This window comes from Halichoerus grypus, chromosome X, assembly GCF_964656455.1.
Source record: "Halichoerus grypus chromosome X, mHalGry1.hap1.1, whole genome shotgun sequence".
Classification (NCBI taxonomy): domain Eukaryota; kingdom Metazoa; phylum Chordata; class Mammalia; order Carnivora; family Phocidae; genus Halichoerus; species Halichoerus grypus.
The window spans coordinates 62,546,555-62,566,515 of NC_135727.1; the positions used below are offsets into that span (position 1 = coordinate 62,546,555).

General features: G+C 34.7%; 1 protein-coding gene across 3 annotated transcripts in view; it reads left to right on the top strand.

The window, feature by feature from the left end:
* The window catches only part of BRWD3 (bromodomain and WD repeat domain containing 3), a 192,900-nt gene that overhangs the window by 13,402 nt on the left and 159,537 nt on the right, over window positions 1-19,961 (top strand). For all 3 annotated transcript variants that reach the window (XM_078065011.1, XM_078065013.1, XM_078065012.1), the window contains exon 6: window positions 675-773. In XM_078065011.1, coding sequence (XP_077921137.1) covers window positions 675-773 — 99 coding nt within the window. The remainder of the gene's footprint in view (window positions 1-674; window positions 774-19,961) is intronic.

The window sequence follows — 19,961 nt, forward strand, 5'->3', positions numbered from 1 at the left end:
TATGCTCGGCATGGAGCCTGCTTGGGATTCTCTCTATCCCTTTCCCTCTGCCCTTCCCCCCCCCAAAAAAAAGAGTAGTGCAATATTTTTGTATCACAGTTAAATTATTAGGAATATTTCATATTTGCTTGAGTTTCTTGACATAAACATAAAAAACAAAAAACACAACTTTTTATAGTCATTTATCATCTGACATGCAATATTGTTATCTGTTATGGCATAATTGGCAGGCACTCTATAATGTGAGTATGCACCAAGTATACATGTTTCTGAATTTTACCTGGCATACTTGTGCTGTAGTTGTAACCTTGCTTATATAGTTTTATATAAGTAGAAATGTATAAGCCTACAGATCAAGAAGGACCAATATAAAATTAAAACCTTATTAATCCATGACATATTTACATAAGATTCAAATACACGCGTAATAAAAGCTTTAGTTCTAGATCAGCACAGAAATAAAATATCCTGGTGTTATATTAAAGTATTGTTGTTTAACAGTCATAATATAGTTCATAACATGTTTAAAAATATGCATGTTATTTTTTATTGTGGTATTAATAGTTAAAAATATATTCCAACAAATGAAATTGAAAACAGACATTTACCTCTGAGGTACAACTTAAAAAAACACTGTTCTATTTCTTGACTAACTTTTGAATCTTTTTGAATAGACTGTAAGAGTACACTATGGAATGGGTCTGCTTTTGCAGCTCTACATAGAGGCAGACCTCCAGAACTACCTGTAAATTATGTGAAACCTCCAAATGTGGGTGAGTAATGTCCATATGAACTATGAACATATTCTTGATTTGTTTCTTCCTGAACTCATTATACAGCCAAAAATAGGTACCAGAATTAAATTTGAAATATAAAAAAGCTGCTTACATTCTTGAGGAGTTTCATGGTTGGTCTAACTTTTTTAAAGCATTTTTATTTAATGTAGTTATGGTTTTGTGATCTTGTTTTTTTTTCTTTCTTTCTTTTTTTCTTTCTTTCTTAGCAGAAGAATTTCCTTTTTTATATACTATACGTGTTTTTAACCATATGGATGTCTGTTTACATATCTATGTGCTGAACTTAAAGATTTTACAGGGAACTATGTAAAGATAACTTTCAGAACAAAACAAAATATATTCTGCTTATATCTGTTTGCTAAACATAATGATGTGATAAATTTTATATGTCTTTATTAAAACAAAAAAAAATCACCCTTCCTCTTTTTAAAGTTTACTGAAATTTCCATGTTCCATTCAGATTATTCCTGGGGCATCTCTGGCCAGACCATTATGGAGAAATACTACTAGTGGTTTCCAAGGAGACCTAGCTACAAAACCATTTGTACTAAAATTTAACTCTTAAAAAGAATGTATAAACAGTTAGATGAGTAATTGCCACTCTGCTTCCCTATTTTCTTACTCTTCTAAAAAATTATTTTATATAGTGCCTAGGGCCTAGAGAATATTCCTTAAATTCAAATTGAAAAATAAAAGTACTTTTTAAAAGGAATACTATTTTATATAATAAGCTTATAGAAGTTATTTACCCCAAGAGGTTAAACAAATTTAGGCTAGAAATAATTTCAAAAGTTATTTAGACAAAATTATTGATAAAGATTCATAAGGGTTATTGAAGTAAATTAGATACTTCAGTATACATTACTAACAGTACTCTTCCATAGCCTGGATGTTACTGGGTGAAGAAGACTACTGTTTTGGGTCTAATTGGATATGGCATTTCTAACATTTTTTTTCCATTTTTAGGGGTGGTTTGTTTACCCTTTAGAATTTTACAGTGTTCACTTCTCCTAAAACTTTATTCATAATTAACTTACTGACTTGAATTAAGATGGCTCTTATTATTCATGCATTTATTTATGTTCAAAAGCTACAATATTTTTAACCACATTATCAACATTATTTGTAATGCTTTATATTTCTTTCAGTGGTCACATGTAAAGTGCTGAAGAGCAGTATTCAGAGTATTAGGTTTTCCATCTTTCTTTAGTCTTTTTTCCCTTCCCTTTTTAAAAACTATTTTAACTACATACATTCAAACTTCTACCAGTTTTGTACAGTGAACACTTACATTCTGACGTGGATCACTTTGTTATTTTTATTGTAATTGCTCAGGAATTTTAGTGTTCCTGGCATTGATGCTTTCACATTCTTAATTCTGCCCTGTTATTTGAAGAGTTATTACAAGAGAGATAATTCAACCATGATGTATTTTCATGTAGTATATACTAGTCAAAAATATCTAAGTTTAGGATATTTAGAATTCAGAACCTGGTAAAAACTCAGAGGAGTTGACTAGGAAAGTAGCAAGATGAATAAGAAGCATTTTAAAATTTGTGACTTAAGTTTTCTCATTAAGGGGTATAGTTCTGCATAGCTACTTTAAAATCAATCAGTTTTATAGTTTCCCAATGCAAATAAAACTTAATCCAGAAGGTGGACACCTGCGTGCCTCCGTTCCTTAAGCATCTGACTCTTGGTTTCAGCTCAGGTTGTGATCTCATGGGTCATGATCATGGGTCCTGAGATTGAGCCTCCTGTTGGGCCCTGTGCTCATTAAGGGGTCTGCTTGAAAGAGTCTCTCCATCCGCCCCTCCCCCAACTCACTCGTGTGTGTGTGTGTGTGTGTGTGTGTGTGTGTGTGTGTGTGTTCTGTCTCTAATAAAGAAATAAGTCTTAAACTTAATCAAGAAGGTAATCTTAAAAGTTTAATCAATGAATCTTAGAACTTTAGCAATACTGTTTTTAAAAATTATTTTTTTTATTTATTTTTTGAGAGAGAGAGAGCAGGGGGAGGGGGTTGGAGGGGCAGAGAGAGAGGGAAAGAGAGAATTTTCAGCAGGCTCCATCTCACTACCCTGGGATCATGACCTGAGCCAAAATCAAGAGTTGTATGCTTAACTGACTGAGCTACCTGGGCGCCCCAGCAACACCATTTTTTTTTTTTAAGATTTTATTATTTATTTGACAGAGAGAGACACAGCGAGAGAGGGAACACAAGCAGGGGGAGTGGGAGAGGGAGAAGCAGGCTTCCAGCCGAGCAGGGAGCCCGATGCGGGGCTCAATCCCAGGACCCTAGGATCATGACCTGAGCCGAAGGCAGACGCTTAACGACTGAGCCACCCAGGCGCCCCAACACCATTTTTTGATAGAAATTTTCCTTGGTCAAGTAAATGTGGGAAACTGAGTTTAAAAAATTATAGAAAAAAATGAATGCATCTAGGACTGCGCAGAGCCTTTCATATGCTAAATGCATTGTGAATCGCCTTATGGGGAATATTTCCTAAATAATTTGACAGTAGAAACCCTTTTCTCAAAATACCTGCAACATTCTAAAAATTTCCTGGAAACAGACTTGAGAAACTGGGTTATAAGCCCCTATTTACACCAGAAAAAGCTAAAGTCCAGAGAAGTATGGGACTGGCATAACTTATACTGCTTGCCTTCCAAACAGTCTATTTCTACACCATATTTCCTTGGTATAACAGATCTGTACTTATAGAGCACCAAAGATAGAAGATTAGCCATGTTACATTTATTTCTTTATTTTGATTGATTTATTTATTTTTAGAGAGAGAGTGTGTGTGTGCGTGGGTGGAGGGGGAGGGGCAGAGGGAGAAGGAGAAAGGAAACTCCTCGCTGAGTGGGGACCCTGATGTGGGGCTGCATCTCAGGACCCTGAGATCATGACTTGAGCCAAAATTAAGAGTTGGATGCTTAAGTGACTGAGCCACCCAGGCACCCTTATTACTTTTATTTTTTAAGTCAAATATATTATGGTATAATTCATATAAAATAATTTTTTTTCTTTTTAAGTATATAGTCCAATGAGTTTTGACAAACATATACATTTGTATAACTAACAGCACAATAAAAATGTAGAACATTCTGTCACCTTCTGAATTTCCTCATGTCTCATTGCAGTCAATCCTCTGCCCCTCCCTGTATTCATGGAAACCAGGAACCTCTCTGTCCACTCTACTTTTGCCTCATTTACAATTTCATCTAAATGAAATAATAAGCATGTAGCCTTTTGTTTATATCTGATTTTGCTTAGAACCTAGTGCTTTTTTGATTTATGCATGTCATTTCATGTATCAGTAATTTATTCCTTTTTATTACCAAGCAGTATTTCATTGTATGGATGGATATACCATGATATGTTTGTTAATTCATCAACTGATAGGCATTTGAGGTGTTTCAGATTTTGGCTATTTTAAATAAAGCTGCTATAAACTTTTTTATATATATATCTGCATGAACATTGATTTTCATTTCTCTTGGGTAAATATCTAGTTAATGGGATTGTTGGATCATGTGGTAAGTATGGATTTAACTTTTTAAGAAACTGCCAAATTATTTTGAAAGTGGCTATCCCATTTTGTATTCCTACCAGAAATGTATAATTTTAGAATTAGCTTCCCAATTTCTACCAAAAAAACAACTAGGATTTTGTTTGGGATTACATTGAATCTGTAGATAATTTTGGGGAAAAGTAACATCTTAACAACATTGAACTTTACAATCCAGGAACATGGTATAATTTCCCATTTATTTAAGTCTTCTATAATTTCTCACAGCAGTATTTTGTAGCTTTCATTGTACAGGTTTTGCACATCTATTGTGAATTTTTTTCCTAAGGGTTTCATGTTTTTTTGGTGCTATTTTAAATTTTCAAATTTATAGTTGTTTTTTTGATAGTAAATAGAAATGGTTTTTGTTTTCGTTTTTGTACATTGATCTTGCTAAATTCATTGACTAGATCTAATAGCATTTTTTTTTTAGATTCTTCGGAATTCTCTACATAGATGATCACATTGTCTACAAATAAAGACAGGTTTACTTTTCCTTTCTAATCTTGTCTGCCTTATGGTTCTTTGTCATGCACTAGTGAACTGCTAGTGCTTCAGGTATAATGGTGAATTGAAGTGATGAGACTGGACATCCTTCCCTAGTTCCTGATTTTAGGGGGAGAGCAGGCTGTCTTTCACCGTTAAGTATGGTTGTAGATGCCTTTATCAGTTTGAGAATATTCCTTTCTGTTCCTACTTTGCATAGAACTTTTATCATAAATAGATATGTCCTACTTTTTAATTTTATCCAGTATAGTTAGACTTACACCAGTTAGTTTTGGGGGCTCATTTTAACTGGTATTTTATGTAGTATAGTGCTACCCAATAGAAATTTCTGTAATAATGGAGATGTTCTATTTGATGCCATCCAAAACAGTAGGTACATATGGCTGTTGTATCCAAGGAACTCAATTTTTTAATTTTATAGAATTTTTACCAGTTTTAAAGTCTATAACCACATATGGCTACTGACTACTATAATGGACAGTGAAGATCTAGAACAATATGAAAACCAGTAAGCAGCTTCCTGGATAGGTACATAATTTAGTAATAATGTATTGACTAATGATTCATTTTACAAATTTAACCTGGAATGTTTTCTACTTTTGTACTTAGAAACTACCTTTAGCTTTTCTTCTTTCGATTTTAGTAACTCACTTCAAAGATAATATTGTGCCACTTCTTTCTAATGAGTTTCACAGTTGCCTTTGGCTAAAAACAATAAAATTCTGAACTTATCTGGACTTTCCACAATATGGGATTATTTATTCAAATGTTCCCATCCTTTGTGCAGTTAATCAACAATGTTATTTAGTAATTTAATGAAATGGAGGTGAGGGAGCATGGCATAGCATAGACTAACTACTGTAATACTTTACATATATGTGTACTTAAGTTTACCAAGGGTGATTTTCCAAATCCCTATAGGGAAAGAGCAAAGGTGCCTATGATATTTATGTTATTACAAATCTAAGCTCCAGTCATGCCATTTCATTAGCTGTATGCTTGACTAATCAAATTGGGTTTGCATTATGCCAAAATTAAATCAAAGGAAGAAAATTGAACTAAATTCAAAACAGTATTAATACTTAACGCCACTCAAAAAAATCCTGGAGCATATGTAATTAATGTTTGTAATATCATTTGAGATCTTGTATTATAATCACAAAATATTGTTGTTTCTTCATTCCTTTAAAGATCAGTATTTGTTTTGGAAACTTTGTAAGTAGTTGCACTAAAATTTGAAAATAAAATTTCACACAAACACAACTCTGCTACTGAGCTAGTTTTTCAGTACAGAAGTAATTTCTTTTTTTTTTTTTAGTTTTTATTTTACTATATTATGTTATGTTAATCATCATACATTACATCATTAGTTTTTGATGTAGTGTTCCGTGATTCATTGTTTGTGTATAACACCCAGTGCTCCATTCAGTACGTGCCCTCTTTAATACCCATCACCAGGCTAACCCATCCCCCCACTCCTCTCCCCTCTAGAACCCTCAGTTTGTTTCTCAGAGTAATTTCAAAAGTCTGTTTCATGTCCATTTGAAATGAATATTTGAAAGAACTAGTCTTACAGTTATTTTCTATCATGGTAACTGTTTCAGAAATTTTCCTAATTATTATATTCTAAACAATTTCCATAAAATTATCTGTAGAAATGATGGCAGGATGGCTTGTTTATTCTAGTTTGAGACTGACATTATTACCCGAGGAACAAATGTGCATACTTAACGTTTCTAAACTGAATTAAGGGCATGATATGACAGGACTATTTTTTTTTTTTAAAGATTTTATTTATTTATTTGAGACAGAGAGAATGAGAGAGAGAGCACATGGGGGGGGGGTCAGAGGGAGAAGCAGGCTCCCCGCCGAGCAGGGAGCCTGATGCGAGACTCGATCCAGGGACTCCAGGATCATGACCTGAGCCGAAGGCAGCCGCTCAACCAACTGAGCCACCCAGGCGCCCATGACAGGACTATTTTTAAACCTTTTTTTTTTCTCTTTTATCTTTAGTAAAATTGATATATAGCATTGTCCTATAATTTACATAGTAGGCCTGTAATTTATACTGTATATAGCTCAGGAGGTTTGCATTAACTCTAAAGTCAAATTAATATTTATATATTACCATAAGTTTCCATTTAGCGTTGATTGGCTCTTGACTTAGTGGCCGTTGTATGGTTATATGTCACACTTAAACCCATAATTCACTTGGAGGTGGGAAACTCGCCTCTTGTTAATATGAAAATGTAAACTGAAAGAAAGTCTAATTAAAATTTTTTATTTGGCTGAGGTGACTGGGTTTCTGCCAGGAATATGTGTCATCCTCCCTCTCTAATTTTGTGTATTTCTTATCCCTTGCCCATGGATAACACTTTTGCCAGGCCTTGCTTTTCCTTGTCTCCTTCTCTCCACTTACCATCTTCCTCCTTTTTGTAGTCACATAATTGTGCATGAAACTAGTTGATTCTGAAGTCATTACTTTTATGTATCTGGAGAGGAGCAGGGGGTTTCTTGTCACACCTGCAAGTAATTAGACTGGAGAATAAACTCAGTCTTTTTTAAGTGCTACATTGTGAGTGCTCACTAAATATTACATGAATAGAAGTAGTATAATTGCTGCCACATGGAAACTTAAGCATCCCTTTTAAAGGCATTGAAATGGTTTTATACAGCTCATGAATTTCTCGTTTGTACCCATTTCTGGAATCAATATTGTATTAATATCAGTATTAATAATTTGTTTCTTTATCTGAAAGAAAAACAGCTTTTATTATATGAGTCTTAGTATCATCATGTAAAGTATCATAAAAAAGAATTTCTCTATTCCTATTTTGGACATTCTTTCCCTTCATCATTATTCTTTGTCATTTCTTTAGCTTTTTCTTTCAACATACACCAAAGCATTCTAAAAGAATCTTTTAGTATTTGCTTTATACATTTTACTCAGTACCTTACAGAAATAGAACTTCATATTTATAGTTCATAAAGGTAAGCTATAAAACAGTTTCAGATTTGTTTAGTTGGAGGAAAAGGCAGCCTAATAAAACATCTGTGTATAAAAACCAAATGCAGTTAAATGGTTTAGAAGATAGTGAAATAAAGATTTAGGATATTTATTCCCAAATTATATTAAGTGAACTTTGCAGAAAGGTTGAATGGAGTTAGAAATACTGTTTATTTGCTATATCTCACTTAATATTATCCTAGGAATAAGACATTCAGTGATCATGAATGTCAATACTCTGTGGCACTTACTGGTGTAATTTAAATTATAGTGTGGATGGGTGTTGTAGGGTGGGAATGGCATGAACCTTAAAGACTATAAAGCTGTTCTGTGTGGTTAAGGTTTCAGAGACATAATTTGATCCATAGTAGCATCAAATCCATGAAAGAAATAATTCTGTAGTCTTGTGCTTTTACTGTAGGTTTCAGGTTTTATTGAAATTTGTTTCTGCTCTTTTTCTGGCTTCTTTTATAACACTTTTTTTTGTTTAGTTGTTAGAGCTTTTTCTGGGAACCCTCAAACCAAGCTATACACAGAAAATATTACTAGTCATTGTAAATCTAGAATTGACACTAAATTTCATGAGTCACTTTCCACTGTTCTTAAAAGAGTATTTTCTTAGTTTATTATCCTCTCTACTTATAGGAGCCATTATGTTCAAGTGCATTTTTAAATTAATTAATTAATTTATAAAGATTTATTTATCCGAGAGAGAGAGCATAAGCAGGGCAGAGGGGCAGAGGGAGAGGGAGAAGCAGGCTCCCTGGAGCCTGACCCAGGGCTCCATCCCAGGACCCTGGGATAATGACTTGAGCCGAAGGCAGACCCTTAACCGACTGAACCAACCAAGCTCCCCAGTTCAAGTTCATTTTAAACAATCAGAAGTTTGCATATTTGCTATGATTCTATTTTCTGATTAAAATTAAAAAAAATAAAACTGTAAATGTTGATCAGGTGACTTTTTTGTAAAAGAGAAAAGACTAATCCAAATTTATTTTAGCTTTTAAATATATCTTGTTTTCTGAAAAATCTTGTATTTGAAGATGATATTGATGGTGATGGGTGTGGTATTAGAAGCCTGATTTGTGGGCACACCTGGGTGGCTCAGTCAGTTAAGTGTCTGCCTTCGGCTCAGGTCATGATCCCAGGGTCCTAGGATCGTAGCCCCATGTCAGGCTCCCTGCTCAGCGGGGAGTCTGCTTCTCCCTCTCCTCCCCGCTTGTGCTCTCTCTCACTATCTCTGTCACTATCTGTCTCTCTCTTTCAAATAAATAAAATAAAATCTTAAAAAAAAAGAAGCCTGATTTGTGAACAATAGTCCTTTTTGCTTTGTGTGAATAAAGCCTTAAGACTGTTTTTTGGTTAGCAGTTATTGGCTGAGCCTCTGGTACTGTTTTTGATTCAGTCTTAAGCTTTTGCTGAAAGCACTCTCTCTCTACTTCATCCTCCACCCAACCCCCACATTTGTGAGATTTATCTTTGAGGTAGGTGTGTAGCTACTATTTCTTAGAAGTTCAAAACTTTGCTTTATTGTTTTGAAGTTGTTTTAATGGATTTTAAAACATTTCTTGATCCAACAGGTATTCTATTAGAATATGATTTTGGTGATATCCTCTGTTCTTCATTTCCTTCATAAGGCTGGCCTACCAAAATTGGGTTGAGATTATTCTTTAAAATAGCTAGACCCGCTACTTTCCAGTGTTACTGGTAATGAGTCATATTTAAACTCTCTGCGTTGTTTATGGCTTCTTTGGATATGAAGTTAGCTTGACCTATGGTTAAAAAAACTAGTTCATTTTATCTTTCAATGTCATTTACAGAAGAATTGGAAATATTCTGTTTTTTTATATAATCTGTCTTAAAGTTTAAAAATGAAAAGTTAGAAAATTATACAAGGATTTCATGAACACTAGCTATAGCACATTAGTAGATTGTGGATGACAGGTAAAATTCCTCTTGTTATGTGACTGATGTATATTAAAAACCAGATAATATCACCAATTTGTATATTTTTGTTTTATCTGGAGCTTGATGCCAAGTTAATAATATACTGTTTCTCCCAGCAGGTATGGTAGTTACCTGGCTTTGGTTAAATATTATATCTCTTAGCATCATTGATCAGATATTTCCTGTGATATAAGCAGTAGAATTCAATGAGTTCATCTTGGTAGTGAAAGTCTCCTATGGCTAATGATTTTCTGGTTTAAGTACAGAAATATTTTTTTTTTTTTTTTTCTGTTTTGGGAGGAGAGGGAGAGTGGTGCTTTTTGTCAGTACTAAACTGCTGAATCTCTAGGGTAATTAAAAATAATTTACCTTGTGGGGCACCTGGGTGGCTCAGTCAGTTAAGAGTTCAACTCTTGATTTTGGTTCAGGTCATGATTTCAGGATCTTGAGGTGGAGACCTGAGGGCTCCACAATCAGCTAGAGTCCACTTGAGATTCATTCTTTTTTCTTTCTTTCTTTCTTTCTTTCTTTTTCTTTCTTTCTTTCTTTCTTTCTTTCTTTCTTTCTTTCTTTCTTTCTTTCTTTCTTTCTTTTTTCTTTCTTTCCTTTTCCTTCCTTCCTCCTCCCTCCCTCCCTCCCTCCCTATCTCTGCCCCCCTCAACCCTCCCCCCCGCTCTTTCTCTCAATAAAAAATAAATCTTTAAAAAAAATTTACCTTGTTAAAGCCTCACCAACAAAAGACCAGGAGGAACAAGCCTGTAGTCTGACAAAATCAGATTTATTGACTTAATAGTGAAGAAGTATACTCCAGAAGAATGATACAAGGCCTCTGGATAAGAGGGAGAAGGGAAGTGTCTTTAGTAAATTTGGGGTTGCCGCTGAAGAATTCTGAGAAGGGTCTGAAGTCAGCCAGGATTAGTTCTAGATTGGTGGCTGCTTCTGAAGCAGATTGAAAGAAGTAGGGATTAACTAGGGATTGGGTGCTGTCATGAAGCAGAGTGGTTTAGGAAATGGGTATCTCCCTCTGGTAATAAATGAAAATAGCAAAGCAAGTCTGGAGGCATCATGGTAAGAAAGCAATAATCACTCAAAGAAGGGGTCATTATGGTATTTTACAACTGGTACATGACCTTGGGAAAAACAGTGTTTTCTGTTAACTTTGCAGTTGGCTTTATCTGTGTCTATCCTCCTAGCCTGATTAATTGCAGGGCTGCTTTTTCTTTTTTTTATTCTTAGCTGATATTCACTCTTTCAGTCCCAGATAGGTTTTGATTCTTTCAACATGTGGTCTTATAAATCTTTTTTAAAAGTTTTAATTTAAATGCCAGTTAGTTAGCATACAGTGTAATATTTGTTTCGAGTCTACAATGTAATGATTCAACACTTCCATACATCACTGGTCTTTATCACAACAAGTGCACTCCTTAATGTTCATCACCTATTTAACCCATTCTCCCACTCACCTCCCCTGTGGTAGCTAGCCATCAGTTTGTTCTCCATAGTTAAGGTCTGTTTCTTGGTTTACCTCTCTCTCTCTTTTTTCCCTTTTCTTGTTTGTTTTGTTTCTTAAATTCCACATAGCACTGAAATCATATGGTATTTGTCTTTCTCTGACTGACTTATTTCATTTAGCATACCTCCATCCATGTCATTGCAAATGGCAAGATTTCATTCCTCTCTATGGCTGAAGAATATTCTATTTTGCACACACACACACACACACACACATGTATATATGTATATACATCACAACTTCTTTGTCCATTCATCAGTTGAGGGACACTTGGGTTGTTTCCATAGTTTGGCTATTGTACATAATGCTGCTATAAACACAGGAGTGCATGTGTCCCTTTGAATTAATATTTTTGTATTCTTTGCATAAATACCTAATAGTGTGATTGCTGGATTGTAGGGTACTTCCATATTTAAGTTTAGAGGAATCTCCATACTGTTTTCCGGAGTGGCTGCACCAGTTTGCATTCCCACCAACAGTGCAAGAGGGTTACCCTTTTTCTATATCCTCACCAACACGTGTTGTTTCTTGTGTTGTTGATTTTAGCTATTCTGACAGGTGTAGTTTTGATTTGTATTTCCCTGATGATGAATGATGTTGAGCATCTTTTTATGTGTCTGTTGACCATCGGCATGTCTTCTTTGGAAAAATATCTATTCGTGTCTTCTGCCCATTTGTTAATTGGATTATTCTTTTTTGGGTACTGAGTTTTACAAGTTATTTAAATATTTTATATACTAACCCTTTCTCAGATATGTCATTTGCAGATATCTTCTCCTATTCCATAGGCTGCCTTTAGTTTTATTGATTGTTTCCCTCACTGTACACAAGCTTTTTATTTTAAGTCCCCGTACTTTACTTCTGCTTTTATTTCCCATGTCTAGACCTCTAGAAAGAATTTGCTATGACCAATGTCAAGAGGTTACTCCCTGTGTTCTCCTCTAGGATTTTTATGGTCTCAGGTCTCATTTTTAGGTCTTTCATCCATTTTTAATTTATTTTTGTGTGTGGTATAAGAAGTGGTCCAGTTGCATTCTTTTCTTTTTTATTTTATTATATGTTAGTCACCATACAATACATCATTAGTTTTTGATGTCCAGTTGCATTCTTTTGCATGTTGCTGTCCAGTTTTTCCACCATTTGTTGAACAGACTGTCCTTTTCCCATTGGATATTCTTTCCTGCTTTGTCAAAGATTAATTGACCGTATAGTTGTGGGTTCATTTCTGGGTTTTCTATTCCATTCATCTATTTTTGTGCCAGCTCCATACTGTTTTGATCACTACAGCTTTTAATATAACTTGCAGTTCAGAACTGTGATGCCTCCAGGTTTCCTTTTCTTTTTCAAGGTAGCTTTGGCTATTTGGGGTCTTCTGTGGTTCCATACAAATTTTAGTATTGTTTATTCTAGCTCTGTGAAAAATGCTGGTGGTATTTTGATAAGGATTGTTCATTAGGGATATTTGGTATCAGGTAATGCTCGCCTCATATAATGAATTCGGAATTTTTCCTTACTTTTTTTACTTTTTGGAATAGTTTGAGAAGAATAGGCATTAACTCTTCTTTAAAGGTTTGCTAGAATTCACCTGTGAAGCCAAATGGTTCTGGGCTTTTCTTTTTGGAATTTTTGATTACTCATTCAATTTCTTTGCTGTTGATTGGTCTGTTCAAATTTTCTGTTTCTTCCTGTTTCTGTTTTGGCAATTTATGTTTCTAGAAATTTATCCATTTCTTCCAGGTTGTTCAGTTTGTTGGCATATAGTTTTTCATAATTTCTTATAATTGTATTTCTGTGGTATTAGTTGTTATTTCTCCTCTCTCATTTGTCATTTTATTTTTTTGGGTCCTCTCTCTTTTCTTTTTAGAAGTCTGGCTATGGGTTTATTAATTTTATTTTATTTTTCAAGGAACCAGCTCCTGGTTTCATTGACCTGTTCTACTGTTTTTTTAGTTTCTATATCATTTGTTTCTGCTCTAATCACTATTATTTCCTTCCTCCTGCTGTCTTTAGGCTTCATGTGTTCTTTTTCTAGCTCCCTTAGGTGTAAGGTTAGATTGTTTCTCTGAGATTTTTCTTGCTTCTTGAGGTAGGCTACATGTATTGAGGTAGGCTATATGTATTTCTATATACTTCTCTCTTAGGACTGCTTTTGCTGCATCCCATAGGTTCAGACTGTTGTGTTGTATTTCATTTTCACTTGTTACCATGTGTTTTTAAATTTCTTCATTGATTTCCTGGTTGACCCATTTATTGTAGCATGTTATTGAACCTCCATATATTTATGGTCTTTCCACATTTTTTTTCTTCTGGTTGACTTCTAGTTACATAGCGTTGCGGTCAGAAAAGCTTCATGGTATGATTTCCATCTTTTTGTATTTGTTGAGGCCTGTTTTGAGGGCTAATATGTGATCTGTTCTGGAGAATTTTCCATTTGTACTTGAGAAGAATGTGTACTTTGCTGCTTTAGGATGGAATGTCCTGAATATATCTGTTAAGTCCATCTGGTTCAGTGTGTCATTCAAAGTCATTGTTTCCTTGGTTATTTTCTGTTTAGATGATCTGTCTATTGGTGTAATTGGGATGTTAAAGTCCTTTCCACTTATTGTGTTACTATTAATTCAAAAGAATTTGTTTTGTTATTTATTGTTTTATGTATTTGGGTGCTCTCATGTTGGGTGCCTAATTATTCACTATTATAAATCTTTTAAAAGCACATAGTCAGCAAACAAGAATCTGTCATTAATTGTACTTAAGGGCTTTTCTGTATGTTCTTAGTCTGTGGAGTTGAAAATCATTTGTTTCACCCTAGAAATATTTTTGACACCAGTTAAATTTTCCATGTCACTGTAAAATAATTTTAAAACAAACAGATTTTTCTCCACTGTAAATAGAGAACGAATTGAATAGACTTGTGGCCTAAGAACTCTGATGTTGCCATTTTAGAATAGTCTTCAAATCTGGTGAACTTTCCAGTAAAACCCAATTTTAATAGAGCCAGAGTTCCTGTTGATACTGTTCACTGACTTTTGGAGTATGAAGGAAGTACATACTATAGAATTTTTGCTGTTAAAGTTACTTTTTCAGGCTCATAGCAGATTGAATTTTGTATAATTTCATTAAAGCAGATAGCATTGAAAAGTGTAAAGAATACTGAACTAGAATTAGGAGACCTGAATTGAGCCTAGCCCTGGCTGTTAATTGGCTCTGTGATGTTAGACAAATCACTTAGCTTCTTTGGGCCTTAATTTCCTCCTTTACAGATTGAAGAAAATGCTTTCCTTCAGATCTCACAGAATGACCGTGATCTCAAATGAGATGTCTATGGAATTCATAAGCTTTAAAATGTCATGTAGATGTAATTTGTAATTATGATATTGGGTCACAAGTGCCAATAATAATGTGAATAATAATAATGACTCATACATTAAAGATGTTATTGTCTAACTCACACACAACTATAGTGAGGTGCTACTTTAGTATGTAAACTTGTTAGACCTGTCCTTTGACTATAAATCTAGTAGTCTTCCCACAAAATTCTTAGCGAAGTAAATAATATATATTTCCTGGTTGCCATAGTAGAACCTCTTGTCAACCATTGTAGGTACTCTGAGATATTTATAATCCTCATTTTCTATCACTTTCCCAAATAGTTACCAACCTCTGATTTATGTTTAGAATCATAGTTTTGACATCGTTATATGTGTTTTATAAATAAGACATGAGATAATATCGTGGGAATTGGTAAACACTATTTTATTCAATATACTTTGAGGGCCAACTGTATCAACTTATAGCCTTGTAAAATGAGTAGTGGTACTCAGAAGAGAATTGCCTGTTTGATAAAATAGCCTGGAATTTGCAGTGGGAGATGTGACTAGAAATGCAAGTTGGGGCCCAATTATTCTGAACTGTCCATGCTAGGAGTCTACAGAACTTTTGGTTAAAGGGCTAGATAGTAAAAGTTTTTGGTCTTGTGTGTCATTTGATCTCTGTTGCTACTACTCAACTGTGTGGTAATGTGAAAGCAGCCATAGATAATATGTAAATAAATGAGAATGGTTGTTTTCTGATAAAACTGTCTTTACATAAACAGATGGTGGGCTGAAATTGGACCATGGACCATAGTTTGTCAACCTCTGTTCTATGCTATACTAATGAGTTTAGATTTTATCTTGTAGATATTAATGTGCCACTGGATATTTTTGAATAGGAAAATTATATGATCAGATTTTTATTTTGAAGAGTTAACTCAGGTGGCAGAGAGTAGGATAAATTGGAGAGGAGAGACTGGAAGAGGCAGACAGAGAAATCAGAGGGAAGGCTATTACTGTAAATGTAGACAGAAAATGATAAGTATGGCATCAGTGGCAATAGAAATGGAGATAACTGGATTGAGTCAAGCAAAATTTTGGAGGTAGGATTAATAATACAGTTTGGTTGGATATGGTGAATAAAAGAGGAAGCATAAGAAATAATCTGTTAGTGACAAAATTGAGGAGAGGGAGAATATAAGAAACTTGTGATGGAAGGATAATTAACTTGATATGGGAAATCTCCATCTGTGGTATATCCAGGTAGAGGGGATGGATGTCCATGATGTGGTTGAAAATGCGGGCCATGGGCGCCTGGGTGGCTCAGTTGGTTAAGCGACTGCCTTCGGCTCAGGTCATGATCCTGGAGTCCCGGGATCGAGTCCCACATCGGGCTCCCTGCTCGGCGGGGAGTCTGCTTCTCCCTCTGACCCTCCCCCCTCTCATGCTCTCTCTCTATCTCATTCTCTCTCAAATGAATAAATAAAATCTTTAAAAAAAAAAAAAGAAAGAAAATGCGGGCCAGGAGCTAAGGTGAAGGACAAAGGTTAGAGATAAAAATTTGGCAGTAATTAGTATGTGGGTAGGTGAGATTGCCAGGGCAGCATGAAGACAGAAGAGAATCCTGGATAGCATTTGAATGAACTATCAGCCTTTCATCAAGAGTGAGTCAGGGGAAAAAAACAATACAAGGAACTAAGAAGGCAAGATTTAGAGAGGCAGGGAGAGAATCAGAAATAAGATCTTGTAAGTCATAAGAAGAGGATTATAGACTTGATCAAAATTCCCTATAAAACTTATTGACTATGGAATTTAAATTCTGAATGGTTTTGGAATGTTGAAGGATAATCAAAATTACTTAACATTCTAGAAATATTTTTTAATTCAATTTAGCAAATATTTGAACATCAAATATATGCAGAGCCTTTTCCAAGTGTTCAAGGAAGTCCTTGCTATCAAGGATTTTACTCTTTGGGTATGTTTGGACAGATGCCAGAATATGATTATAGTATAGGGCATTGTCTCAGTCCTTTTAGGTTACTGCAACAAACTGGCGTAGACTAGGTGGCGTATAAACAACAAACATTTATTTCTCACTGTTCTGGAGTCTGAGAAGTCTAAGATCATGGCAGCAGCAGACTCAGTGTCTGGTGAGGGCCCACTTTCTGGTGCGTAGATGGTACCTTCTCACTGTAACTTCACAGGGAAGAAGGGGCAAGGGAGATTTCTCAGTGCTTTTCATGAGCACTCTGCCCCCATGATGTAATCACCTCCCCAAAGGACCCACATCCCAATACCATCATATTGGACATTAGGTGTTCAACATGAATTTGTGGGTAAGACCACAAACAGTCTATAGCAGACAACAGGAAGGAGAGAAGAAACTGATTAAGAGAAATAAGGAACAATTTTAAGGAATAAGTGGCCTTTGAGGTGAACTTTGAAGACTGAGGGGTGGAACATTCCAGGTAAGAAGATAACTACATAGGACAGACAAGGTTTGTCTGATTTCAAGTGGAAAATTTATGCCTAAGAGGAGTAGGAATTATGGTTAGATATTTTGAGAAAGTTGGGACCAGATTAATTAAACAAATACTTGAGTGTCTTACTTCCAAGGGATTGAGCTAGGTCACTCCATGATTCATTAAACATTAATCTGTATTTTTAAAATACTTATAATCTTATTAGATCAGAGATATGCAGAAGTAACTAATACAAGTACCATGATAAAGTGAAGTAGGAGAGTTCTCTTTTGGCTGAAGTGACTGAGAAAGATTTCTTTAAAAAAATAGGAGGTGGTTTTAGGCTATGTTTCCAAGGTTAAGGAGGATAGTGACAGAGTAAAATAGCAGACATAGGCATAAGGCTAAAGGAATAGCATAAGCAAAGGTGCCAGGGTGGTAAAATGTGAGAAGTTTAGTTTAAGACTTGAAATTTCCTATGGTCTTAATCAGAAATTATCAGTTTTGCTGGTACTCATTTGATTGTATGTGCATAGTTAAGTCTATACAGTTATATCACTTGTGTATTCACCTCCACAGTTAAGATAGAGTTTTATCACCACAAGGATCCCTCATATTACCTTTTTATAACCACACTTACCTATCTTCTGCCTGTCTCTACCCACTGCCTCTGTCTAGTCAACTACTAATCTGTACTCCATTTGTATAGTTTTGTCATTTTAAGAATGTTATGTAAATGGAATCATACAGTATATAACTTTATTTCACTCAGCATAATTATCTGGACATTCTCCAAATTGTGTTAATATTCCTTCCTTTTTATTGCTGAGTGGTATTCCATAGTATGGGTATACCACAGTTTATTTGTTTACCAGTTGAAGGATATCTAGGTTGATTTCTAGCTTTTAGCAGTTACAAATAAAACTGCTATAAACATCAGTGCATAGGTGTTTTAAATTTTGCTTTGGTGTGTGTGTGAACATAAGCTTTCTTTTCTCTGGTATAAATTTCATTTCACTGGTATAAAATCCCAAGAGTACAATTGTGGGTCATATGGTAATTGCATGTTGAGTTTTTTAAGAAACTGCCAAACTGTTTTCCAGAGTAGCTATAGCATTTTACATTCCCACCAGCAATCTATCCAATTTTTCCACATCTTTGCCAGCATTTGGTATTGTTACAATATTTTATTTTAGATTTTCTCATGGCTATGCAGTGTGCTGTATCATTGTGGCTTTAATTTGCATTTCCCTGATGGCTACTGATATTGAACATCTTTCTTAGTGCTATTTACTGTATGTATATCCTCTGATGAAATGTTTGTCCGAGTCTTTCACCCATTTTCTAATTGGATTATTTTCATTCTGTTATTGAGCTTTAAGAGTTCTTTATATATTCTAGATACCAGTCCTTTGTTAGATATGTCATTTGCAAATATTTTCTCCCTGTCTATAGCTTGTTTTTTTCATCTTCTTTACCTAGGCTTTCACAGACCAAAAGTTTTAAAATTTGATGACATCCAATATATCAAATTTTCTCTTTTTGGATCATGCTTTTATTGTCAAGCCTAAGAATTCTTTGCTTCAGAATTCTGAAGATTTCTTACTGTATCTTTTTTTTTGAACAGTTTTACATTTAATTCTATGATCCATTTTGAGTTAAACTGTGTAATGTATGAGTTTTAGGTAGAGGTTCATTGTTTTTTACCTATGAATGTCTAATTGCTCTAGCACCATTTGTTAAAAAGGCTATTCTTCTTCCATGGAATTTAACTTGCACTTTTTTCAAACATCGGTCAAGAATATTTCGTTGTCAAGAATCTATTTTTTGGTCCTCTATTCTATTCCACTGATCTATATGTTTATCTCCTCACCAGTACCACATTGTTTTGATTACTATAGTTTCATAGTAAGCCTTAACATTGCAAAGAGTAATCCCTCCCACTTTTTCTTTGTCAGGACTGTTTTCAATATTCTAGTGTCAACGCTTTTCCATTTTTATTTTATTTTATCTTATTTTATTTTATTTTATTTTTTGAGAGGGAGAGAGGAGAGGAAGAGGGAGAGGGAGAAAGAATCTTAAGCAGGCTCCATGCCCAGCATGGAGCTTGATGTGGGGCTCGATCTCACAACCCTGAGATCATGACCTGATCTGAAATCAAGTCGGATGCTTAACCAACTGAGCCACCCAGGCACCCCTTCCATATACATTTTAGAATAAACTTGTTAGTGTCTGAAAAAGCCTTTTGAAGAGAATTGCATTAAGCCTATAAATCAGTTTGGGAGAACTGATTTGTTTACTGTGTGAGCCTTCCAATCCATGACCATAGTATGTCTTTCCATTTATTGAGGTCTTTGATTTCTTTCATCAACATTTTGCAATTGCAGCATACAGATATTGTACATGCTTTTTAAAATGTATATCTAAGTATTTAATTTTTGAATGATTGTAAATGATATTGTGTTCTTAAGTTTGATTTCTGCATGTTCATTGTTAGTGTGTAGAAATGCAATTAATTTGTGTTTGTTGATCTTATTTCCTCCTACCTTGTTGAGTTCACCTATTATTTCTAGAAGTTTTCAAACTCTTTTTAAACATATTCCATCCTGCAATTTTTATATTACAATTTGGAGATTGGATGATTTGACAGATTTAATTATGTTCTGGGTTGGTTTGAGCTAGAATGTGAAGTTTTGGGTGAAACCTGTTATAGTCATTGGAACATAGGATAGCTTTGGGGCAAATGCAAATTTAAAATTTTTTTCTCATTTTCAGAAAAGGTATTATAAAATATTGGTTAAGAGATCAACCTCTGAAGCCAGATTGCCTGGGTTTGAATCCTTGC